This window comes from Anolis sagrei, chromosome 1 (genome assembly GCF_037176765.1).
Source record: "Anolis sagrei isolate rAnoSag1 chromosome 1, rAnoSag1.mat, whole genome shotgun sequence".
Taxonomy (NCBI): domain Eukaryota; kingdom Metazoa; phylum Chordata; class Lepidosauria; order Squamata; family Dactyloidae; genus Anolis; species Anolis sagrei.
This window is the reverse complement of record NC_090021.1, coordinates 131,030,416-131,053,374: the sequence shown is the minus strand read 5'-3', so window position 1 is coordinate 131,053,374 and position 22,959 is coordinate 131,030,416. Positions and strand designations below refer to the sequence as shown.

Genomic DNA, 22,959 nt, shown 5'->3' with positions numbered 1-22,959 from the left:
TTATTGTCTTCCTACAAAACTATAGTGATTGCAATCAAAATTATCCTCTCCCCTGTTTTTTTTATGGGATTGGAAATACATTAATCAATAATCATTCCTCCTGACAAAATGCTATAGCCATCTAAATGCTACGACCGCCCTCTAGTGGTGACCGTGAGCTCTTCTGAGGTTGTTTCCAGGAGATTCGGATTTTGACATACAGATATTATAACCTGAATAAAAATATATATAGCTATCATACAGAATATGATGCCTTCTAGGTTTGCCAGGTGTCCCTTATTGTGTGGGATGTCCCTTATTTGAGGAGTACTAAGCTCATCCATTTTTTAGGCTGAACAAAATGCCAATAATGTCTAATTTTGAGGTGTGGAAAAAATGAGATGGACAGATATACTGTGAATCTAAGATTAAGTTTAGCGTATATACTTGAGTATAAGCCGACCCAAATATAATTTTACTACAAAAAAACTGGGAAAGCATATTGATTCGAGTATAAGCCGAGGGTGGGAAATGGAGCAGTTACTGGTAAATTTCAAAATAAAAATAGATACCAATAAAATTACATTAATTGAGGCATCAGTAGGTTAAATATTTTTGAATATTTCCATAAAACTGTAATTTAAGATAAGACTGTCCAACTCTGAGTAAACCGTCTGGTGACACAAGATGTGGGTTGTGATGATGCCACAAAGTTGATGTTACAAGCAGCAAATTGATATTATATGATTACATTAAGCATCAGTCACAGGCCCCTTCTACACTGCTATATAAAACCCAGATTATCTGCTTTGAACTAGATTATATGACAATGGAGACTCATATAATCCAGTTCAAAGTAGATAATGTGGATTACCTGTTTTGCTAATCTGGATTATATGGCAGTGTTAAAGGGGCCACAGTTGAGTATGACATTCAGACAAATAACTCTTTGTATAACCATTATGGAAACCTCATTTTCGAGCCAGGACTAGAGAAGAGGGCCCACACCCTGAAATTCGGCAAACTGAGTGGCATGATAGGATGTGGCCTTCCACTACCCCTTGAGGTTCCTCTACTATATGGCTTCTGTATGGATTTTTTAATTCATAGATACTTCACATTACTGTAATTTCTCCACTTACTTCACACAACTTTTGTGTGAGCAAATTTTACAGATTTTATGCACATTTCTCCAGCTACGTTGTTCATAATTACAATCTTCCTAATTACTTTATTCAAAATATGAATGAGTGGATTGTTTATTGCACCAGCCGTAGGCCATGACATCAAATAATATACAACCCTTAAAAGTACAATAAGTACTTTCCAATGTAAATATTAAAACTTATTCCATATACTGGCTCTTAAAAATTATAGTAGCAGTCACATAATAACAATAATAAATGTTTGATTTGTATCATTCCAAACACATTTCTCCAGCTACGTTGTTCATAATTACTAACTTCCTAATTACTTTGTTATTCATCATAATATAAATTTGCCTAGCTCATAATTCCAACCAAGCATCAACACCAGCAGAAAATACAAAAATGACTGACAATCCTGACCTTCGCTCTTTGTTTTTTGGCTTCTTGAACAAATGAGACTCGCATCCTCATATTTTGGATCATGGATCGTATAGTCAAAAGGCATCTTTTTGAATGTTTCTACATCAGGCCATACATCTCCTGGCTGGTGGTAATATTGATCTGACTCGCCTTTAAGATCTGTAGCATCAGTAGTGAAAGAAAGTTTTTAAAAGGTAAAGACATAAAACGATGATATAGCATAACCTGGATTTAATTAACTAGAAAACCATGGACTGCCAAAAAAGGCAAATAAATTGGTCCTAGAGAAAATCAAGTGAGTCTGCAAGATGGTAGTAGTATCTTGAGTATTGGACTACACTCTCAATCCCATAAAATCCCATGATAGGGTTGCTTAGAGCCGCCTTAACGCAGAAGCAACTTCAAGGCACACAATAACAACAAGAACAAATCAAGTCTTTAAAATATCATAAGCTCAAAATGGAAGATTAAAAACACAACATAGTAAAATGCTCAACAGTGAAGTACTCATTTGAAAAAGAAGTTGTAAAGGGGCTCTATTAGTGGGAAATCAAATCAACACGGGAAGATGAAGCATAAAATAGTTGCTTAAAAACCAAATAACTGTAGATTGTTCCTCAAAGCCAAGGGTTCAAGGTGAAGAACATACCAGTATTGATCTCCTCTTCATCATAAACATCCACTTCAGTCAATCGAATTAGCATTCTGGACAAGATACTGAGAAATTGTAAGTAAGCGCCTGTCTTTCCTATCTGTAAAAATAAATAAATTCATCAGAATCTATTTCCTGTTTTGTAGAACTTTGATTTAATTGGTCAATGAAACCTAATTCAAAGTCTGACCTTGATACTTTTACATTTTAATTCCAACTCATAACTACTCCATACCTTACTATACTTACAACTTTTATGCTAGGAATAAGTAAGGCGAAATAGTCAGCCCTCCACATTTGTAAGTCTCACTTTTGCGGATTTGATTATTCACATTTTTGATTAATATGTTCTCTCTCGAAGAATATACGTAGGCGATCCCTTGTTGTCCAAGTATGATGGTCTTCCAAGTGTAGTGTCTTGACGATGGGTCCGTAGGTGACAATGGTCCCCTATTCTTGACCTGCATGTTCTTCCACAGTGAGGGCATCTGTTGCCAGGTGGAAGGCAGCCCTGTTCAGGATTGACTTGATGCGCCTTCCTCTTGGCACATTGCTCTCTTTGACCCTCCATTTATGCCTCTTTGAATTCCACAGTGCTGCTGGTCACACCTGACCTCCAGTTAGAGCACTCAAGGGCCAGGGCTTCCCAGTTCTCGGTGTCTATGCGACATTTTTTAAGCTTAGCTTTAAGCCCACATTTAAATCTCTTTTCCTGTCCATCAACATTTCATTTTCCATTCTTGAGTTGGGAATAGAATAACTGCTTTGAGAGATAATGATCGGGCATTCGGACAACATGGCCAGTCCAGCAGAATTGATGGCGTAGGAGCATTGCTTCAATGCTGGTGGCCTGCTTCTTCCAGCACACTGACATTTGTCTGCCTGTCTTCCCAAGAAACTTGCAGGATTTTTTGAAGGCAATGCTGATGGAATAGTTCCAGGAGTTTAGTGTGATGTCTGTAGACAGTCCATGTTTCACAGGCATATAACAGGTTGGGAGGACAATAGCTTTATAAACAAGCACCTTGGTATCCCTACAGATGTGCCAGTCCTCAAACACTTCATTTGTGCTTCATTTGGAAAAGTGCTGCACTCGCAGAGCTCAGGCAGAGTAGTATTTCAGTGTCGATGTTGACTTTTGTGGAGAGGTGGCTGCCAAGGTCGCAGAAATTGTCAACATTTTTTAATGTTACACCATTACGCTGTATTTCTGGTATTGCAGAGGAATATATATGTCCTCTACCACCATCAGACATTGACCATAAAGACATGCTGGAGGATGGAGACTCCTAGACGGGTGTTCCCTCAAAGGTCCTGTGCCCCTGGCCTCAGTGACTATGGAGGGCAGACTGCATCAACACTGGTTATCCTTGGCCAATTATCTTCTCTGTGCTGTCACTGTGACATTTTATTTGTTATACGCCACCTTTATATACCTCAACCTTTTAGAATAGGTACAACAGGTTTCTGTTGCAAAAGCTTCACAATGTTTTCTGAATACACACAAATGAAGATTTCCAGTATTTCTTGTTCCAAAATCCCCAAAGGCAAAAGTGCATAGAAAAATGCTCACAATTTATTATTCATTATTTATTTTATTTTTATCCCACTGTTCTCCCAATATAGGGTTTCAAGACAGTCTAAGCTCATAATAATAATAATAATAATAATAATAATAATAATAATAATAATAATGCTTTATTTATATTCTGCTCCATCTCCCCAAGGGGACTCCAAACATAAAAGGCAAACATTCAATGCCTGAATACAACAACAATACATCCATACTAACAAAATTTATACAACCCAACATATAAATACGAATTATAACTTAACAAACTAAAATTAAATAAAAAGCACAGCCTGTTATAACAGACATAAGACAAAACATCAAACATCAAATGGAAACAATAATTTCCCATTTCTTTGGGGCAAATCAATTAATCGTCGCTCAAGATATCTATCAAGATATCTGATGGTGAGAAAAGTTTTCAAATTCAGAAATAAACGAAGTTTCACATCCCTATAGAACACAGTCCTATTCTAAAAATGTCCTATAGCCTAAACAACAGAACAAGACATACATTTGTTTGAGATAGCAAGGCAAAATTAATACAGACTTACTTTTAAGAATGCTTATCTTGCTCTTGTGACATACCTGTGGTGGGCCACTCAGCAGCAGCCTCCGTGGATGAAAGGTGTCCATTCTGCCTTCATTCCTGTTGTTGTAGTCCATGTGGATGGGTTTTGGGATGGTCCACTGGCGGTAATATAGGGACTGCTCTGTGTAGGTCATCATTTTACTCATTAGAGGGCGGAATGAACTTGCCCACATCACCGAATGGTAAGGCAAGAGGGATGATGACTTAGAAAGCCCTGTGCTGTCTGCAGAGGTCACAATGTCATATACCAGTTTAGGTAAATAAACTATGGGTGGTTGCCGGGATGCTTTGGCCATGGAGCACTGGGAGGCCTGCAGAACAAACGAATTGTGGGTCGGTGCAGAAGAGGCTGAGGAAGATGAAAAAGGGGACGGTACAGATGAAGCGATGGAAGCTTGAGCCACTTTCGCTGCCACCTTTGAATCTTTCTCAGTTTTCGGTTGGGGCTTTTCCACATTATTCACACTCTCTTCAGTATTGTTGCTTAGGACCTGATGGGGTGACTTTCCTACCTCCCCTGCAGGTACTAGAGGAGGAGATGTTTCACTGCAGAAAGCTGTACCTATGAACAAAATCTAGATTTTACTAAACTGGTTAAGTCAGAACATGGAAAAAATATATATTGACTCTCAGAATTTTGGCCAGGCAGTCCTGGGGATTCTGTGGTTTGTCATCCAAAATATTTTTTGTTTTTGTTAAATCAAGAGTGACAGTCTACACCACTGTCACCATGAAAGCCACCTGAGAACATTTGCTTGCAATAAATAAACTAGAAAATGTGGACTCAAGGGAGGGTCAAGTGAAGGGAAAGGCCATGTCAAATCAGAGGCATCAGAGGTTTTCAGTGAGTATCTGAGAGAGATATAGTCTACTGCAGAACCACAGAAATCCCTAAACTGGAAGAAGCTAACATGGTACAGTGAAGCAACAGTCTCATTACAAAATATGTACAAAGCACATTCTCAAGCTGCTCCACAACCTACATATTTTAACACTAAAACAATTAGATGGATCAATGTTAAAATGTGTTACTGACCTATTCATAGTAAAATGTGTATAGCTCAACTATGTCGTCCAGGGTGATTATATGGTAATCATCAAAGGTTTTCATGGCCAGAATCCCTGGGTTGTTGTACGTTTTTTGGGCTGTAAGGCCATGTTCCAGAAGCATTCTCTCCTGATGTTTCGCCTGCATCTATGGCAGGCATCCTCAGAGGTTGTGAGGTCTGTTGGAAACTAGGAAAATTGTTGTGAGGTCCTCTGAGGATGCCTGCCATAGATGCAGGTGAAACGTCAGAAGAGAACACTTCTGGAACATGGCCATACAGCCTGAAAAACTTACAACAACCCAGTGATTCTGGCCATGAAAGCCTTTGACGATACAAGAAAAAGAAGTTGGTGGCATTCGTTTTTAGAAACAAAGCCTGCTTCATCAGATGAATGGAGTGCATCAGTATCACCATATAGATGTTCTGAGTGAATACAGAAAATGGCTTAATGCTGAAATCTTACTTGATGCTTTAGAAGAGAGGGAAGATGCTGCAGAATCATGTGAGCCTGATCTTTCTCGTTTGACAGGACTTCTCTTTTCTGAAGCTGAGCCTGTTCCATTATGGAAGAAAATGAATATGCATTGTATTTCCAGGACATGATCAGACCTATCTACTTTTGAAATATAAAGAATCTACAGAAGTGCCTTATTTACAAGCAGTTAGAAATGTGCTGTTTTAAAGGTTAATATGTATCATTTACACCCAGAATATATCATCTTTCAGATGGTTATTGTCATACAGCTATCATGATCCGTCTCAACACTGTCTATGCAACACCCCCCAACCCTGCTCTTCTGCAAAAAGAAACCCACAACTTTTTCATATCAAGCCTAAACACATTGTTTTGCATGCAAGAGCATTTCTGGTAAACTAATTTCTTTCACACAAAAAGTTCCCAAATGTAAAACATAATTAAAATAAGCAGAAATTCATATAATCTTACACAAAATGAAGAAAACTTTTGAAATTATGTGTTCTTCTATGCAAAAATGAATTCAGTGAATATTTACATTAGTTGTTCCTACCACTAAGAATTAAACAATCATTCATTAACAATTAAACTAAACCAAAGAAAGAAAGAAAGAAAGAAAGAAAGAAAGAAAGAAAGAAAGAAAATATTGCAGAGATATATATTCATGCTCCAAATTCTGTCCTACAGAAAAGCTTAACTCAAAATTTGGCTTCCAATTTCAGAATAAGATGGGATTCTTAAATAACAGTATTACCATACTTTTTTTTTTAACTAATTCCCCCCCCCCCCCCCTTTCTTATGTCAACACTAAGGTACTGAGCTTTGTTTGTTGTCTTGTGGTACATTCTGTCCTGATTATTACATTGGTCACCCAATGACCACTGGCCCATCATGAACTAGAAATGCCACTTTGGCTTAATGGGATCAGGAATAGAAGACTGTAGGAATGAGACATGGCCCTGCCTGCCAATTCTTTGCTTCAGCATTGCCCATCTCCACATCAGCAGCTCCCATCCGTAACTAGCTTGTGGGTATTATGTTATTTCCTAGGGCTAATGCTATCCAATGTTCAGCATCACTGGAACACAAACCAAAAAGCTCTAATGTCAAAAAAAAAGAATGCACCTAAGCATTAATTAGACCTTGTTTTCTATAGCAGCTTATTGAAAGTATAATAGATTGTTTTGGCAGATGGCAGGCCCTCCTTTTCTGGAGGGTTTTAAACAGATGCCAAATGGCCATCTTTCAGGAGCGCTTTAGTTGTATATTCTTGCATGTCAGGGGGCTGAACTAGGTGGTCTCTAAAGTCTCTTCTAGCTTTAGGATTCATCTGTGGAATCAATAACTTGTACTTAGAGCCTTATACCCAAGTTCTAATTTGGACCTGTTGGGGGAAAGGAAACCAAAGAAACACCAAGAGATGTACCACTTCCCAACCAAAAAGAGCTATATTTTCATAGTACTATAATTACATCTATATCACTAGTGTCAAAGTATCACTCTCCAAATCTGATAATGTTTAGAACAGTTTTCTTTCAAGTCCACCAGGTGTGTTCAAGTAGCATTTCCATCCAAAATGATCACACTGGTTGGGAATGAGGGGAGACTTTGGGTAGGTTGCGTTAGGGCATTTTAAAACAACGGTCCTCTTGGTGTTCCACTCTCTACCTTCTATTACTGTTTCTTCATCTTCGTTATCGGTACTGCTCAACTTCTCCGGATCGCTCTCCAGGACATCGTTGGTGGGAGCCACTTTCTCCACTGAGATTTCAGAACTGATAAAATAAGCTGCCAAGCCAAGCTCTTGCTCCAAGGCTGTCCGCACCAAGCAAGAGGAGTTGATCAAACGCAAGTCGCAGTATCTCAGGGACCTTGTTGAGACAGGCAAACAGAAAGAGGAAGGGTGTGAACTGGACAATATTCTTCCAGGAATTATCATCATTCTGCCTTTTTATTTCCTCAGTATATAGCAAAGAGTTTAGTCCACACCAATGGACCTAAACAAATCACAGATCTCCTCTACTCTCTCCACTATCACACAACTTCTGGCCTTTTTGAATGCCTACGCAGGGAAACAGTGCGGCAGGCAGGAGCAGGCAGCCCCTTGGAACAGCATTGCTTCTTTTCCTTCTCCACAGAATGACCCTCGGTTTATCCACAGATCATATTGAAATCTATTAATTTGCACGTAAAACCTGCCCTTGACTTATACATAAGGTTGATTTGTACATGGGTATGTTAAAATTTTGTATGAAAACAGCCATGGCATATTTCTTGACAACAGATATTTCATGAGGCCTTGAATTTCCAAACTGTTGGCATTTGTATTTGGGCATGTGTGCATGAGAGAAAGCTTTTAGTTAATTGTTATTTCTGTCTCATTCAACAGACACAACAAAGCAAATGAAGCATTTCCTTGTTTTAGGTCCACTGCAGCTCCAAGCATCAAATGTAAAACTTTAGAGTTTCCTCTTTTTCCTTGAGAAGAATTGCAATTTGTTATAAGATTTTTCTACTACTATCGACATAGCAAGGACAGATTACAGACGTAAATATTTGGGCTTTACTTCATGATATTATTACCTTGGAAGAGACTCTCCTTGAGGATCCATGCCACTAAAGATCAATATGCAAGGCAGACCCTCCAGTTCCAAGTATGTCTGTGGTCTCCATTCAGCATCTTCAATTTTTTGCCAGATCTGTCGTAATATTTGAAATGAACTAATCAGCACATACATATATCACTTGAACAATGGAAAAAAATCATTGTACTTGAGATCTGGAGCAATGCACTCAGTACTTTAATGCACTTCTAGGCTCCTGTTTCAAATTTCAGCCCTCTTCCAAAGAGCCGAATAGGTTTGGAGAAGATGTTCTCATCCAGCCTCTGACCCTATTGCATCTTTAATTCCTCAGAAGACATGTAGGCGAAAAATATGGGATACTGATATTTGGACCACTAAGGAATTGTAGCTGCATTACATAAAAAGAGTCCTGGAAGTGTGATACTTAAATTTTTGGGGTCCATTGTTGGGAGGAAGTTGGAATATACATGTAAACAAATACATATAAAATCCAATGAGCAAAAGTCCTTATATAGTATTAGGAAAAAAGGTCAAGATCTTAGAAATTAAGATAAATTTCACTCCCTCACAAATATACTCCAAAACAAAAGATACAGTATATTCAATTGCCATGGATTGAAATTTGGCCTGGCAAATCAACTAAGCATTTGTCTGATTGTTTTGCTCATGAAAGCCCTAATTAAAATAAATAGAATTTACTTCCAGGGTGGAAAAGGAGAGGGAATGGGAAATCTCAAGCCAACAAACTAGCCATCAGAGTGTATCAATGACTACAATATAAACTATCATCTGGCTGGCATGTCTTCATTTCCTTCATAGGATAATTGTCTCCGGTGACATTTAATTAGATGGCTCAACCTTGAGCTATGGCACATGAAGGACACGTGGGACTTGACAATTAGACACATTCCTCAAGTAGAGTGGACAAGATAGTGAGATGACCTCCCACCACACTTTTTTTTCATGTCAGGAGCAACTTGAGAAACTGCAAGTTGTTTCTGGTGTGAGAGAATTGACTGTCTACAAGGACATTGCCCAGGGGATGCCTGGATGTTTTGATGTTTTAGCCTCCTTGTGGGAGGCTTCTCTCATGTCCATGCATGGGGAGCTGGAGCTGACAGAGGGAACTCAACCTGCTCTCCCTGAATTTAAGCCGCTGACCTTTTAGTCAACAGTCCTTCTGGCACAAGGGTTTAACCCACTGAACCACCTCACACTGATTCCAATTGGTCAATTTGTGCATATCCCTATTAAACACAAAAGCAAAAGTTCTTGTCTGCCAACAACTTCCAGTAAGTGGCGACGTATTCTGGAAAGCTGGGGCTTTCTTGTGTACATTACCTTGAGTTGCTCCACAAAGTGCTTCCCTACAGTGATGCCAGAATTGGGATTGCCCAAGATAATTTCAAAATGCTCTTCAAGGGCAAGCCTTTCCCTCACATGGCTGAGGCGTTCATAGGCCACCGTTGCCAGAGGGATGCAAGGTATCCTTAAGACTACCATCAGCCCATGTCCGCTGGGGCACTGCCGCGAAGAATTGATGAGATTCTGGGTGATTTCCAGAGTTTCAACAGTTGTGTAGTTCTTCATCTGGGACAAGCCACAGACTGCCATCATGGCTGCAGAATAGTGCTGAACGAGAACAAATGTCCTGATCACTGCGCTGTGCAGTCTAGGAAACCTTGAAACAAAACAAGAGACGTTTGTAATTTCACTTGGATTACAAAACTATTTAACCCCTTCATCATGGATTTCAACATAGGGGGCAAGTGAGATCAGGACCCTCAAGACCCTTGTGGGGTGAACTCCCCTCACACCGCCAAGACTCCTATATAGTTGACCCTCTTTGAGAGTGACCAGTCAGAAGCGTAATAAATAAAGCACTAAGTGATATAAAAAAGTGACCGCCCTTGGTCTTTCCTAGGAATAACAAAGACCACTTGCAATCTATCTTAGGCACACTTACTTGGCAGTAAACATTATTGAATACACAGAAGGTATGCTTATATACACATGGAACAATCTTTGATTGTAGGTGAACTATAAATCCCAGCAACTACAACTCCCAAATGGCAAAATCAATCCCCAAACCCACCAGTATTCAAATGTGGGCATATCGGGTATTTGTGTCAAATTTGGTCCAGTGAATGAAAATACATCCTGCATATCAGATATTTACATTATGATTCATAACAGTAGCAAAATTACAATTATGAAGTAGCAACAAAAATCATGTAATAGCTGGAGGGTCACAACATGAAGAACTGTATTAAGGGGTCGCAGCATTAGGAAGGTTGAGAATCACTGCTTTAAAACACTGTGATATGTGCATGAAACAAAAATTGGACCCAGCTACATTGCCCCATTTTAATTTCAGTCAACCTGGAAAACAGATTTATTTTTTTTACCTTTTGCCCAAAGCCATGACCATTGCTTCAAAAGAGCTATCATAACGAAGCAATGGAAGGCTATGTCCAGAAAGAGTCGATTCAATAAATTCAGACAATCCATAATACCTCTTGTTTTCATGGTACAACTCTGCACCCTAGAATAAATGAGACATGACTATTAAAGGAGTGAAATATGGCTGATGTATAACAGTTCAGCAATCCAGATATCACATTATTACAAATATACCTTCTTTCTCATACATGCCTAACTAATACTATTTTCTGTCTGGACTAAAACCCTTATCTATACTCCTCTAGTTTTGGCTCAGCCACACAATCACATTAGGCAACTACTTCAAGCAGAAGAATTGGTATGATATCAGTGATGAAGATGCAATGAGGACAACATTTCTTTTGTTGTATAACTAATGTCCTCAGTTACTGAGAAAACACACCAAATATTTGCTGGAATATTATCTTTCATATTAAACAAGAAACACTACATTCTTCTTGTCAACACATGGAAGTTAATCAGAGAACCTTAGTTCTCAAAGTCTAGCCATGTCTGACCCTGGGGGTTGGTGCTCATCTCCATTTCTAAGCCAAAAGCCGGCTTTGTCCATAGACGCCTCTAAGGTCATGTGGCTGGCATGATTGCATGAAGTGCCATTACTTTCCCACCAAAATGGTACCTACTGATCTACTCACATTTGCAAGTTTTCTAACTGCTAGGTTGGCAGAAGCTGGAGCTAATCCCGTCCTGTGGATTTAAACCACCAACCTTCTAGTCAGCAAGTTTTACAGCTTAGCAGTTTAACCTGCTGCGCCACGATAGCCCAAATGAAAACACAGTCCTAATATCTCAAATTCATCACCACCATCAAGAAAATACAGAAATGCTTCACACTTTGGGATTTGATTGGAGAAAATGTGCACAAAAACACACACACAGTATTCAACAGAAAACTTGTTTCTGGTGGGTGCAAAAAGCAGTATTTGAATGCAGAATGCATCGATTTTGTCACAAAAACAGTACTTTTTGCTTGAATATACAAAATCATGTTTTCTACATAGGAACTGGCAAAAGAGTCTATTTTTGCAAACCTATTCCTGCGGCAAAAACACATTTGTTATGAACAAGAGTTCTGATACAGCTGACAAACAGCATGATTGTGATAATCAAACCAGATTGAAAAACGAAAAGCTCACATAGATCCTAAGATTATCTTCTTACATTGTTGTATAATGAAGGCCAGTGGATTTCATTATAAGGGCTGATACGAGTATGTTGAGTCTGCAGGGCATAAGGGAAGGAAGTTACATGAAGCGTCACAATATTTGGAGCTTCTTTCACTTCTCTACAGTTCAGCAGTCTGTCCACAAACCCCATGGCAGGATCTGACTGAGGATAAAGGCTATGAACGGCACTGTAAAAAAGCAGAATATGCAGTCAAGGTCCACTGGTATAAAAACTTAACTCAGGGTAAGCAAAACAAATGAAACAAACACACCCCATGATTTTCAGTTTGGTTGCTGGGCCTCTTGGCTTTTTCTGCATTACAAAGTTATACTTTACTTACCTAGGCGATCCCTCGTTGACCGAGTAAGATTGTCCCCCAAGTTCAGTATCCTGGCGGTGGGTTTGTAGGTGACTGTGGAGCCCTATTCTTGACCTGCATGTTTTCCCAAAGTGAGGGCATTGGTTTCCAGGTGGAAGGCGGTCCCAGTCGGGGTTGGCTTGACACACCTTCCTCTTGCCACGTTTCTCTCTTTTGCCCTCCAATTGTGCCTCTTCAAATTCTACAGCACTGCTGGTCACAGCTGACCTCCAGTTAGATCACTCAAGGGCCAGGGCTTCCCAGTTCTCGGTGTCTATGCCAGAGTTTTTAAGGTTGGCTTTGAGCCCATCTTTAAATCTCTTTTCCTGTACACCAATATTCCATTTTCCATTCTTGAGTTCGGAGTAGAGCAACTGCTTTGGGAGACGGTGGTCAGGCATCTGGACAACGTGGCCGGTCCAGCGAAGTTGATGGCGGAGAACCGTTGCTTCAGTGCTGGTGGTCTTTGCTTCTTCCAGCATGCTAACATTTGTCCACTTGTCTTACCTAGAGATTTGCAGGATTTTTCGGAAGCAAAGCTGATGGAATCAATCCAGGAGTTGAATACGATGTCTCTAGACAGTCCACGTCTCACAGGCGTATAGCAGGGTTGGGAGGACAATGGCTTTGTAAACAAACACCTTGGTATCACTACGGATGTCCTCAAACACTCTGTACTTCATTCGGAAAAATGATGCACTTGCAGAGCTCAGGCTGTGTTGTATTTCGGTGTCGATGTTGACTTTGGTGGAGAGGTGGCTGCCAAGATAGCGGAAATGGTCAACGTTTTCTAATGGTATATCATTAAACTGTATTTCTGGAATTGGAGAGGGGATGGCTGGTGACTGCTGTAACAGCACTTTGGTTTTCTCGATGTTCAGTGACAGGCCAAGCTTCGTGTATGCTTCTGCAAAGGTGTTTAGAGTGGCTTGTAGGTCTTCTTCTGTATGCGCACAGATGATGTTGTCATCAGCATATTGGAGTTCTATAACAGATGTTGTTGTGACCTTGGTTTTGGCTTTCAGTCTGCTGAGGTTAAATAGCTTGCCATCTGTCCGATAGATGATTTCCACTCCGGTGGGAAGCTTCCCATCAACAAGATGAAGTATCATAGCGATGAAAATGGAAAATAAGGTTGGGGCAATAACACATCCCTGTTTCACACCTGATTGCACCTTAAATGGGTCACTTTGGGAGCATTCCTGTTATAAAGTTATAGCACTATGATCTCATTATAACTGCTATGGCAACCCTCTATGAAATTCTTGTTGTTGAGAGAGGGGCATTTGGTATTTGATGATCTATTACATCAAAATAACAACCCTCTTTTTCCATAGGATGTTGCCATGGCACTAAAATTACTTTGTGTGAAATTGATACTGGAGAAATCTTTGTATTCTTTGCGCCCATAGTAATGCCACATGTTTCACACTTGCCTCAAGCAGACAAGAGTTCTTTCTCCCACACTGGACATTCCACAGATATATAAACATCACAGACCTCACAACCTCTGAGGATGCCTTCCATAGGCGTGGGCAAAACATCAGGAGAGAATGCTTCTGGAGCATGGCCATACAGCCCGGAAAACAACCCAGAAATGCATTTACTTTGCCAATTTCCAATGTGTGGCATATTCTTATTCCTAATATAACATAGGCGCCAATATCTTTTTTTGGACGTATTGTTTTTGCACAGCTTCCCCAGCATAATTCAGCATGCTACATATTTCAGTCTATCAAAACATTGTTTTGTGCATTGTTTTGCAGTACATATATATTTATGGTTGTGGTTGACCACTTTGAGATGTACAAATTCTTGCAAATACTTTGTAAAAGAAAAAATCCCTCATTTATCAACATAACTCTAATCGAAAATAGAATTAACAGTGACAGTAATTTATTGAAATATGAAGTCATAGTAAGTGTTTGTGTTTATACCACTAGTTATATATATACATAAACTGGTGGTGTCACGAGTATGCTATCACAAGGAGCAAGATATGACACTGTTAGAGATGTGCAGAATGATTTTTTTCGAAACAATTGCTCTATATATTTATCATTGTATTTCACATAACTTCATCCCTTTCACCATGCTGCCTTGAAAAAAGAAGCCATTTTTACCTCACAAGGTCCCAGTGAGCATGATCATGTATCAATACAAAGAGCGTATGTGGATTCTGCATGGAGTTTTGTAAAAATGCTTTGAACTTTGTCTGGGCTTCAGCATCAACTTTCACCACATATTGCTCCACCTTCTGCTTCGTGAGATGTTCCTTCTCCAACCCAAGTTCTAATAAAACACCTAGAGAGGAAGAGAATAAATGTCGCTCAGCAATGTCGATATTCCGATGGCAATGTCGCTAACCTTCAATCGTTTTTTCTTAGTACACACCTGAATGCCAAAGGTGGAAGAGTGTCTGCTGATATGTCACTTCTGAAGGAGGAACACATATAAGGAAATCCACTTTCTCAAAGGAGCCCAAGTCGAGATTTTGAGTGCTGGAGTCTGCAATGGAGCAAACATGAGAGAGCAATTTCTGAGCCACTGCGAGCTGGAAAGGGCGGATCTGATGCCGCTCAATGTGATAACCTAGATGGGGGAAAACCAAAATAAAGTGAGAGATAAGGAAAGATTTCAACCATGTTTTACAGATGTTGTTTGTGTCCGTATAGCTTTAGTGTCACAATTTGGAAGGAGGGTGATGTGACTCATCTTAGTTTGTTTCTGCTCAGGCAATATCAGTCTCATTACATGGAAAAAAGAAAGTGGATCTGATAGAGATACCTGGAGGGATCCAAAAGCTCAGTTGTAACAAGGCATCCCCAAGAAATGGCAAAAGCCCACTTACAAAGAAAAAGCTCTGGCGAAGATTCAAGAATGTAGAGTTGGACAGGGTATTGGTGCAGCTGGTTGGGAGTCAGCTACATTAAAATCACTACTGACCAAATGGTCATGAGTTCAAAGCCAGCCGGGTTGGAGTAAGCTCCCAACCATTTATCTGGCTTGCTGTCAACCTTTGCAACCCAAAAGACAATTGCATCTGTCAAGTAGGAAATTTAGGTCCTTACGCAGGAGGCTAACTTAACTAATTTACGACGCCATAAAACTCTCCAGCAGAGTGCAAAAGAATGAGGGAGTACTCCATCAGTGTCACAAGTGGACAGTGAAGCGACAGCTCCCCCAGTGGCCGGAATTCAAAAGCATACCCACAGGTTGAAAACCACTGCCATAGATAATAGAAAAGAATATATTCTGACTATATTTGGGCTGGAATAGAATAGCAGTGGAGGACCTAGAAAGACTCATAAACACTTTGGGGGGAGGCAGTATTTTTGGAGTGTGGGTAAATGAAACCATGGATATCGAAACGGGGGTTAAAGGGGACATGCTGTGCTTCAGGAATGGAATTGTCTTTCTGTCATCTTCCTGCTAGAGCCCTCATTGACACCAAAACCCTGATCCAGAGGGTTTCCTGTCCCCCAGAGAAAATGTTTAGAGCTACAGGAGGGAGGGAAAAATGCAGATTCTGGCAAAAGTGTGCGACGTATACTGGCTTCTCTGCTCCTCAGGCATTTTGCAATCCCCTCCCCTGCCCAGGATGTAAGCTTTAATATTCAAATTAAGACATCCATTCAGAAACATTGCAAAGGACAACAAAACAGAGATTCAACCACTCAGTCACAATATGACAATGTTATATTTATTGAAATCATTTGTAAAGACTGAAGCCAGAATCTGGCCAGAGAGGGACAACCAAAGCCACAATATGTCGCCAGATGAGTCTGGGAAGTCCGCAGGAAGATCACAAAGGTAACGGTCCATTCTTTATCCTTGCATGACTGATTATAAAGCTCAATAAATACTGTATATACTCATGTATATGTTGACCTTATATATAAATGCACGTTTGGGAGCCAAAATTATGAATTTTCCCATGACCTGTGGATACATCAAGGGACATCCTTGGAAAAGGAAAAGCAATGTTGTTGCCTCAGGGACCCACAACCCCTGGCCATGACTGCCATTTTCTTATCCAAGCATCCAAAAATGCTAGAAATGGAGCCATGGTCGAGACAGTACAGGGGGTTAGTGTTTCTTTTAGGTTCTGCTGGGATAAATAAGGTCTTGCCTTTTGCCACTCAGCTCAGATGGTTCCCCTTTTGATAATATTTAAGATATAGTGCTCACAATAACCAATGGATAAATTGATCCAGGTTTTGACTTACATATGATTATACAGCAGGGGTCAAACCTTTTAAACAAAGGGCCAGGTCACAGTCCCTCAAACTGTTGGAGGGCCGGATTATAATCTGAAAAAATCATGAATGAATTCCTATGCACACTGCACGTATCTTATTTGTAATGCAAAACACACTTTAAAACAATACAATAATTAAAATGAAGAATAATTTTAACAAATATAAACTTATTAGTATTTCAATGGGAAGTGTGGGCCTGCTTTTGGCTGAGGAGATAGGATTGTTGTTGTTGTGTGCTTTCAAGGTAAATACTTTGGAGGGCCGTATCTGGCCCTCGGGCCTTAGTTTGAGGATCCCTGGTATATAGTATAATATTGAGACAGTTACTGTCTCACGCATTTACTGAATTTTTCCAAGGGTAATACTTCATTTTAAACTCACTGATGGTAACAGAGCTTAGAAATATTGCATTTAGCATGAGAACTCCACAGAACATGGAAACATTTCTTGTTAGACTACTACTCTCAGAGTTCTTTGGGATAAAACAAAAGAATGGTTCCATGCTCAGATGGGGAAGTCTTGCAGGGCTATCACTGTGAAAGAGTAAACACTTTCAAGTAGTACAACAACACATCACTTACTTGGGCACACAGCTGTTCCACTTGCATCCACTGCTGCTGGTTTATTCGCTCCAGAAAGAGAGGGTGAAATACGGGCTCGGTTTTCTTGATAAAACTTTTCCAACAAAACATCAGTATCACCATCTACAAAATGAAAAACAAAATTATTTTATGTTGCACCATTACATCCCAGTTGTAGCATCCCTCAGCCATAGCCAAGTCAAGAAATGTGTGAAGTTACTATTCAACAAAAATTCTGACCTGTTGCAGAAAGTGCTTCAACATTCAGTAAGAATTTTATACAACATTTATAATGCTCAAGTGATGCACTGTAGACAAGCAAAGCCCTTTAAGATGTTGGACAACGGTTCGACTGCAATATGAACTATTCATCCAATTAGAAATGGTGTGCATTTCTAATTGCATTTCTAGCAGCCTAATCCTTTGGGGTAGCATTGTTTTTCAGAGTGCATGAATGAGAGGGCATTCTATCAATTTCACAATATGCAACTGAAGAGAATATGCTCCAAATTAATTTTTTGTAGAGTTTATAATTTTGCTACAGCTCAAGTCCCATAAATGATTCAACTACCTGATTCAGCTCAAACCCATTCAACCGCGTAATGTTTTGGTTTATAATTACCATAAGTCCCCACCAGCAGAGTCAACAGATATGGTTGATAGGAACTATAGTCCCAAGCATATGGATGGTGTCAAGCTGGAGAAGGCTGCCTTGGGTTCGTTTTTATTTATTTATTTACAGTATTTATTTTCTGCCCTTCTCCCCCCAAAGGCAACTCAGAGCGGATCACAAAACACATATACGGCAAAACATTCAGTGCTGTTATACACTGACAAGACAGACAACTGTACATAGAGAGGTGTGTGTGTGTGTGTGTGTAGGCTTTCCCATCTTCGGCATCTTGGAGGCTGGGCTCGGTTCCGGCCATGGGGGGGACGGGGACTGATGCTCCACTTTCCCTGCCAAACAGCTTTGTTCGTAAACTTCCTTCTTGATCAAATCGCCGGGATTTTTCTAGAATTTCCTTATGGGTGCCTTAAATACCTCCCCGCTTAAGCAGTACCTATTTATCTACTCACACTGCTATTTTGAAACTGCTAGATAGGCAGAAGCTGGGCTAAAGGCCAGTAGCTCATCCTGACCTGGGCTTCAAACTTTCAAACTTTTGGTTGGCAAGATCTTAAAGATTTTAAGGCTTTAAACAGTCTGCCACTGTGTAGAGAAGCCACATCATACCTGGACAGAGAGAACCAAAGAAGGCTCCCAGAGCCTCTGCTTTTCCAGTCACTAGTTCATAGTTAACCTCTTTCTGATATTCTGCTGGAGTAAGCATGCTCTCAGATAGTATTCTGGCTTGATATTTCCCTAAGAAATACAAAAAGAAAAGGTGAGGAGTGACTGTTATGTGCAATTCAATTCATATACAATTATGACAAAAATCTCAGTAAGATTTTACGAGTTTCAAGGATATAAATGAAGAAATAAATGGAGTGGTTAAGTTCCTGAAGTGAAAAAGATTTGAGTCTGGCTTATACTTGAAAAGGAATCTGCCTCAAAACTATATGCCAGCTTCCAGGTTCAACAGCACAAAGACAAAAATGTGAGATTAATTTCAAAAGAACAGTCCTTTTTCTTATTCATATTTGGTTCATGTGCCCCAATAATATCCTTAGAACTATAATACGAAGTAGAATACAGGCTGGCCAAATATAAGCGGAGAGTTTCCAATTTAATTTTGAAACACTACTAATTTATAGAAAAATGCAGAGAATCGATCTATTCTGCTCTCCTAAGCCATATTGGGACACATTGGGCCCTTCCACACCGCTCTATATTCCAGAATATCAAAAGCTTCTTAATGAGAAGAGACATTTAATTCCCTTTTGAAATTAATTTAGAACATTCAAGTCTTCAGTGGAATCTAAAAGATTTGCACAAAACTTTCTTCCCCATTCACTTCAGCCCTCTCTACCACTTGAAAATTGGCTCCCAGCACTCTAAAATGAGATTTTGGGAAGCATGGGGGGCAGCAATAAGGATTAAAAACCAGCCACACTCAATTATATGGGTTACCTGGATTCTATTCAGATGAGTTCATCTGGATCCCTGAAAATAGTGTTTAACAAATACATTTTACAAAAGAGTTCTACAAATTTATTGTCATACATCAGTGGTTCTCAACCTGTGGGTCCCCAGATGTTTTGGCCTTCAACTCCCAGAAACTGGCTGGGAGTTCTGGGAGTTGTAGGCCAAAACACCTGGGGACCTACAGGTTGAAAACCACTGTTATACATTATAATAAATGTGTGCCAAGCATCAAAATACTTTGCCCATTAACTTGCTAACTTTTAGCCCCAACAATGACATAAAAGCTCTAGGCCACTGTAATGCGAGAATGTCCCACGTTTTCCTTTAGCCCCTCACCTGTCACAGCAATGCAAGAATCAATGGTTCTGTTCCTCCCAGAGCATATGATCACCACATAGTTGGTCTTCACTAGCTTTCCCTCAATGAGCATCTTAAACATTTCTGAGAGTCCTTCTGCTAAAGAATAGTTGCACTCAATGATGTGAACGCTGTCGTTGCAAGAGCTGGCTGCCAATCCGGCTAACCAGGGAAGCTGAGCTGAAGTCACTGGCGCAATTGGGCCAGGAACCTGAGGAAAAGCTTGCGGAATGGCTTGTTGATACTGGCGGATTTCAGAAAGATGAGACTCCCGCCACGAACGCATGAAGATCTGCTCCAAGTCCTCAATCAAAGGTACTTGGTCTGAAGCTGAGGGAAGCAATAAGAAGGTATCAAAAATAGTCAAATGTTAGGAGTCATTAAGCTTACAAAACTATTTCTCTCTTTCCTGAACTCATTGGCTAAATTGAGATGTCTGACTCCATTATTATCATGCATAGCCTGCCACAAGCTAGCCTTTCCCAACCAGCTCTTGATTGCAATTCCCATTGTCCTTGTCCAGCATGGACAATGGAATCTGAAGATAGAGAGTCCCAGGCTGAGGATTTCCTAAAATCAGATCTTCTAAGGCTTCACATGAATGTTTGCTTTCTTTGACAAAATACATTCTGCAAAATGAAAAAACCTTGTGGAAATCCAGAGCCCTCGATGTCCTTTATAGATTTCTTAATTTATGGCAGAATACTGTTACAAATAAAACTGGTAAAAAAAAGAAAGCCCACATATTCACTGATTTTTGTGTGTGTCAGGAGCGACTTGAGAAACTGCAAGTCGCTTCTGATGTGCAAGAATTGGCCGTCTGCAAGGACGCTGCCCAGGGGATGCCCAGATGTTTTATCATCCTGTGGGAAGCTTCTCTCATGTCCCCACATGGGCAGCTGGAGCTGACAGATGGGAGCTCACCTCACTTCCCCAGAATCAAACCACCGACCTTTCTGTCAACAGTCCTCCTGGCACAAGGGTTTAACCCATTGCACCACTGGGAGCTCCTAATTCCCAAGTATCCCAGAAGCTCCAAATGTCCTTTTTCCATTACTACATTACTACAAGAAGATGATGCATGTAAAATATGTAAACACATTTGAAAGTCCTTTCTTCATTGGCAATATTTGCATTTCTCTCATTAGACCTCATGTAACATTTACATTCAAATTTCATAGGGATTGACATTTCTAGTGTCATATTTGATAGCACTAGAATAAAAAACAATACTTAGATTTGTTGATATTTAAAAACACATTTTCTTGAAAAAAATGGTATGAATGAATACATTCTATATTAGGCTTTGCATCCATGTATGCTTTCTGGAAGGGCATCGCAGCATTCAAAAACATGCAGTCTAGAGCATTTCAGACCTACCATAGGATTTCGGTTCTAATAGGATTTTTGTCTCCATTGCAGATCCTACATATAATGCTAAATTTCTGGCATGCCTTTGACGAATGAACACATACTCCCATACTATGTTCGTCTCAATACAGATCTGTCCTCTCAACACACTTTCTCTCGTCCCTTAGTGAATGTCTATCCCACTGTTCATCCCTTCTGAGGTCTCTTCTCAGACACACACTACTCCTTTTACTTATCTCACCCAGAGTTTTATCAATTTTATCCTATGCATTTGACCTGCCCACATTGTTTTTATTTTTCTACCATTTTATGCTGCGTTTGGTTATTGTATACTTGTTATTGTTTGGTTTTTATTTTGATGTTATTATTTGTTTGTTGTATTTTACTTTGCTGTATTGTAACTTTTGGGCTTGGTTTCATCTCCCCTTTGGGGAGATGGTGGCAGGGTATAAATAATGATGATGATGATGATGATTATTATTATTATTATTATTATTATTAAACTAAAATGTCAAATGAGAGCACAACTTATGCACAAGCAATATTTGAGATGTCATATCAATTGGAGGAGGAAGACTCACCAAGCTGAACGAGGTAATAGACTGTTAGCAAGAGCTGCATTTCCTCTGAAATAGGTTGTATGGTAGAGGCTCCATATTGTTCATAAGCTCTAGAGATAGACTGTGCATTTTTGTAACATGTATATAAAAGAGGACTCACAATGACATCATTAAGATTCCCACAAAGATAAGGAAAATTTCCATGCCCTGTGAAATAAAATACAGATTACAGTACTGGAGTTCCCTGTGTCCTGTGCCAGAGAAGTAAATGCATAATAGGAACACAAATGAAAGTAGGCCAGACCTGTTTTAAATTCCTTGATCTATAATTACCTTTAAATATCACAGGCTTTGCTTTATATATTCTAAGTAGATTTTCAGGAATTGAAACTGGCTCTCCAGAGGTTACCACTGGAGAAGATGCTGGTCCTAACATGGCAGGATGGGGTAAGCCGGACAGCCCTCCTCCTCCTCCTCCTCCTCCTCCTCCTCCTCCTCCTCCTCCATCTATAAGTCAATTCAGAAATATTAATCATAAATATTCAGTTGCAGTAAACATATTCATTCAATATATTGGCTCAAGAGATTGAGAAAGAATCAAGCCATGGCAGGAACTCACCATTTTTATTTCTGTTTGGCATTTGTGGGTTGGGCTGCAAATTCCAGGCTTCGTTGGAAGATGGGGATTCTGGAGACCATCCTTTGTGGCGTTTTTTAGGCGGCCCTGGATTTGTTAAACTGCCTAGGAACACAGAAGAAAATATTTTAAATTTACCCACATTTTTCCCCTTTGTGAAAATGCATGGCTGAACCAAAGGCATGATTCCTATCCTCTCACCCCACTTAATCAACTGAGTACAAACTATTTTTGCACTTTGAACTCAGTTTGCAGAAACTGTAGTCAACTTGAGATGGAGAGAGAAGCTGGGACACTTTAAAAGCACTGGGTTGCTGTGAATTTTTTGGACTGTATGGCCATGTTCCAGTAACATTCTCTCCTGATGTTTCGCCTGCATCTGTGGCCAGCATCTTCAGAGGTCTTTTAAAAGCAGTTGGAAAAGTCAGAATTGGGATAGCTGAAGACTATGAGATGGCCATGCTGGCTGGAAATGGGGCAAGTTACTGTCAAATACATTTATAAGTCACTAAGTTGGATAAGACCAATCCAGACACTGTAAGGAACAACAGATATGTTCTTTTGACATCTTTACCAGCTGACCTGCATCATTCAACTTTTCCAATTCTGAGGCACAGCTTCTGAAAAAAATGTATTACAGTTCC

General features: G+C 39.8%; 1 protein-coding gene across 3 annotated transcripts in view; it reads right to left on the bottom strand.

The window, feature by feature from the left end:
• Positions 1-22,959, bottom strand: part of GREB1 (growth regulating estrogen receptor binding 1) — a 104,479-nt gene that overhangs the window by 13,298 nt on the left and 68,222 nt on the right. Inside the window, exons 8-24 of one of the 3 annotated variants that reach the window (XM_067468642.1) lie at positions 22,298-22,420; positions 22,012-22,167; positions 21,700-21,885; positions 19,727-20,077; positions 18,539-18,667; positions 17,302-17,424; positions 14,853-15,050; positions 14,582-14,762; positions 12,095-12,287; positions 10,879-11,015; positions 9,812-10,151; positions 8,469-8,584; positions 7,554-7,756; positions 5,874-5,963; positions 4,358-4,923; positions 2,197-2,299; positions 1,548-1,706 (exon numbers count right to left, since the gene is read on the bottom strand). In XM_067468642.1, coding sequence (XP_067324743.1) covers positions 1,548-1,706; positions 2,197-2,299; positions 4,358-4,923; positions 5,874-5,963; positions 7,554-7,756; positions 8,469-8,584; positions 9,812-10,151; positions 10,879-11,015; positions 12,095-12,287; positions 14,582-14,762; positions 14,853-15,050; positions 17,302-17,424; positions 18,539-18,667; positions 19,727-20,077; positions 21,700-21,885; positions 22,012-22,167; positions 22,298-22,420 — 3,354 coding nt within the window. Of the gene's footprint in view, positions 1-1,547; positions 1,707-2,196; positions 2,300-4,357; positions 4,924-5,873; positions 5,964-7,553; positions 7,757-8,468; positions 8,585-9,811; positions 10,152-10,878; positions 11,016-12,094; positions 12,288-14,581; positions 14,763-14,852; positions 15,051-17,301; positions 17,425-18,538; positions 18,668-19,726; positions 20,078-21,699; positions 21,886-22,011; positions 22,168-22,297; positions 22,421-22,959 lie in introns of those variants that run through there. The other 2 variants (XM_067468636.1, XM_067468641.1) reach the window with 2 other exon arrangements.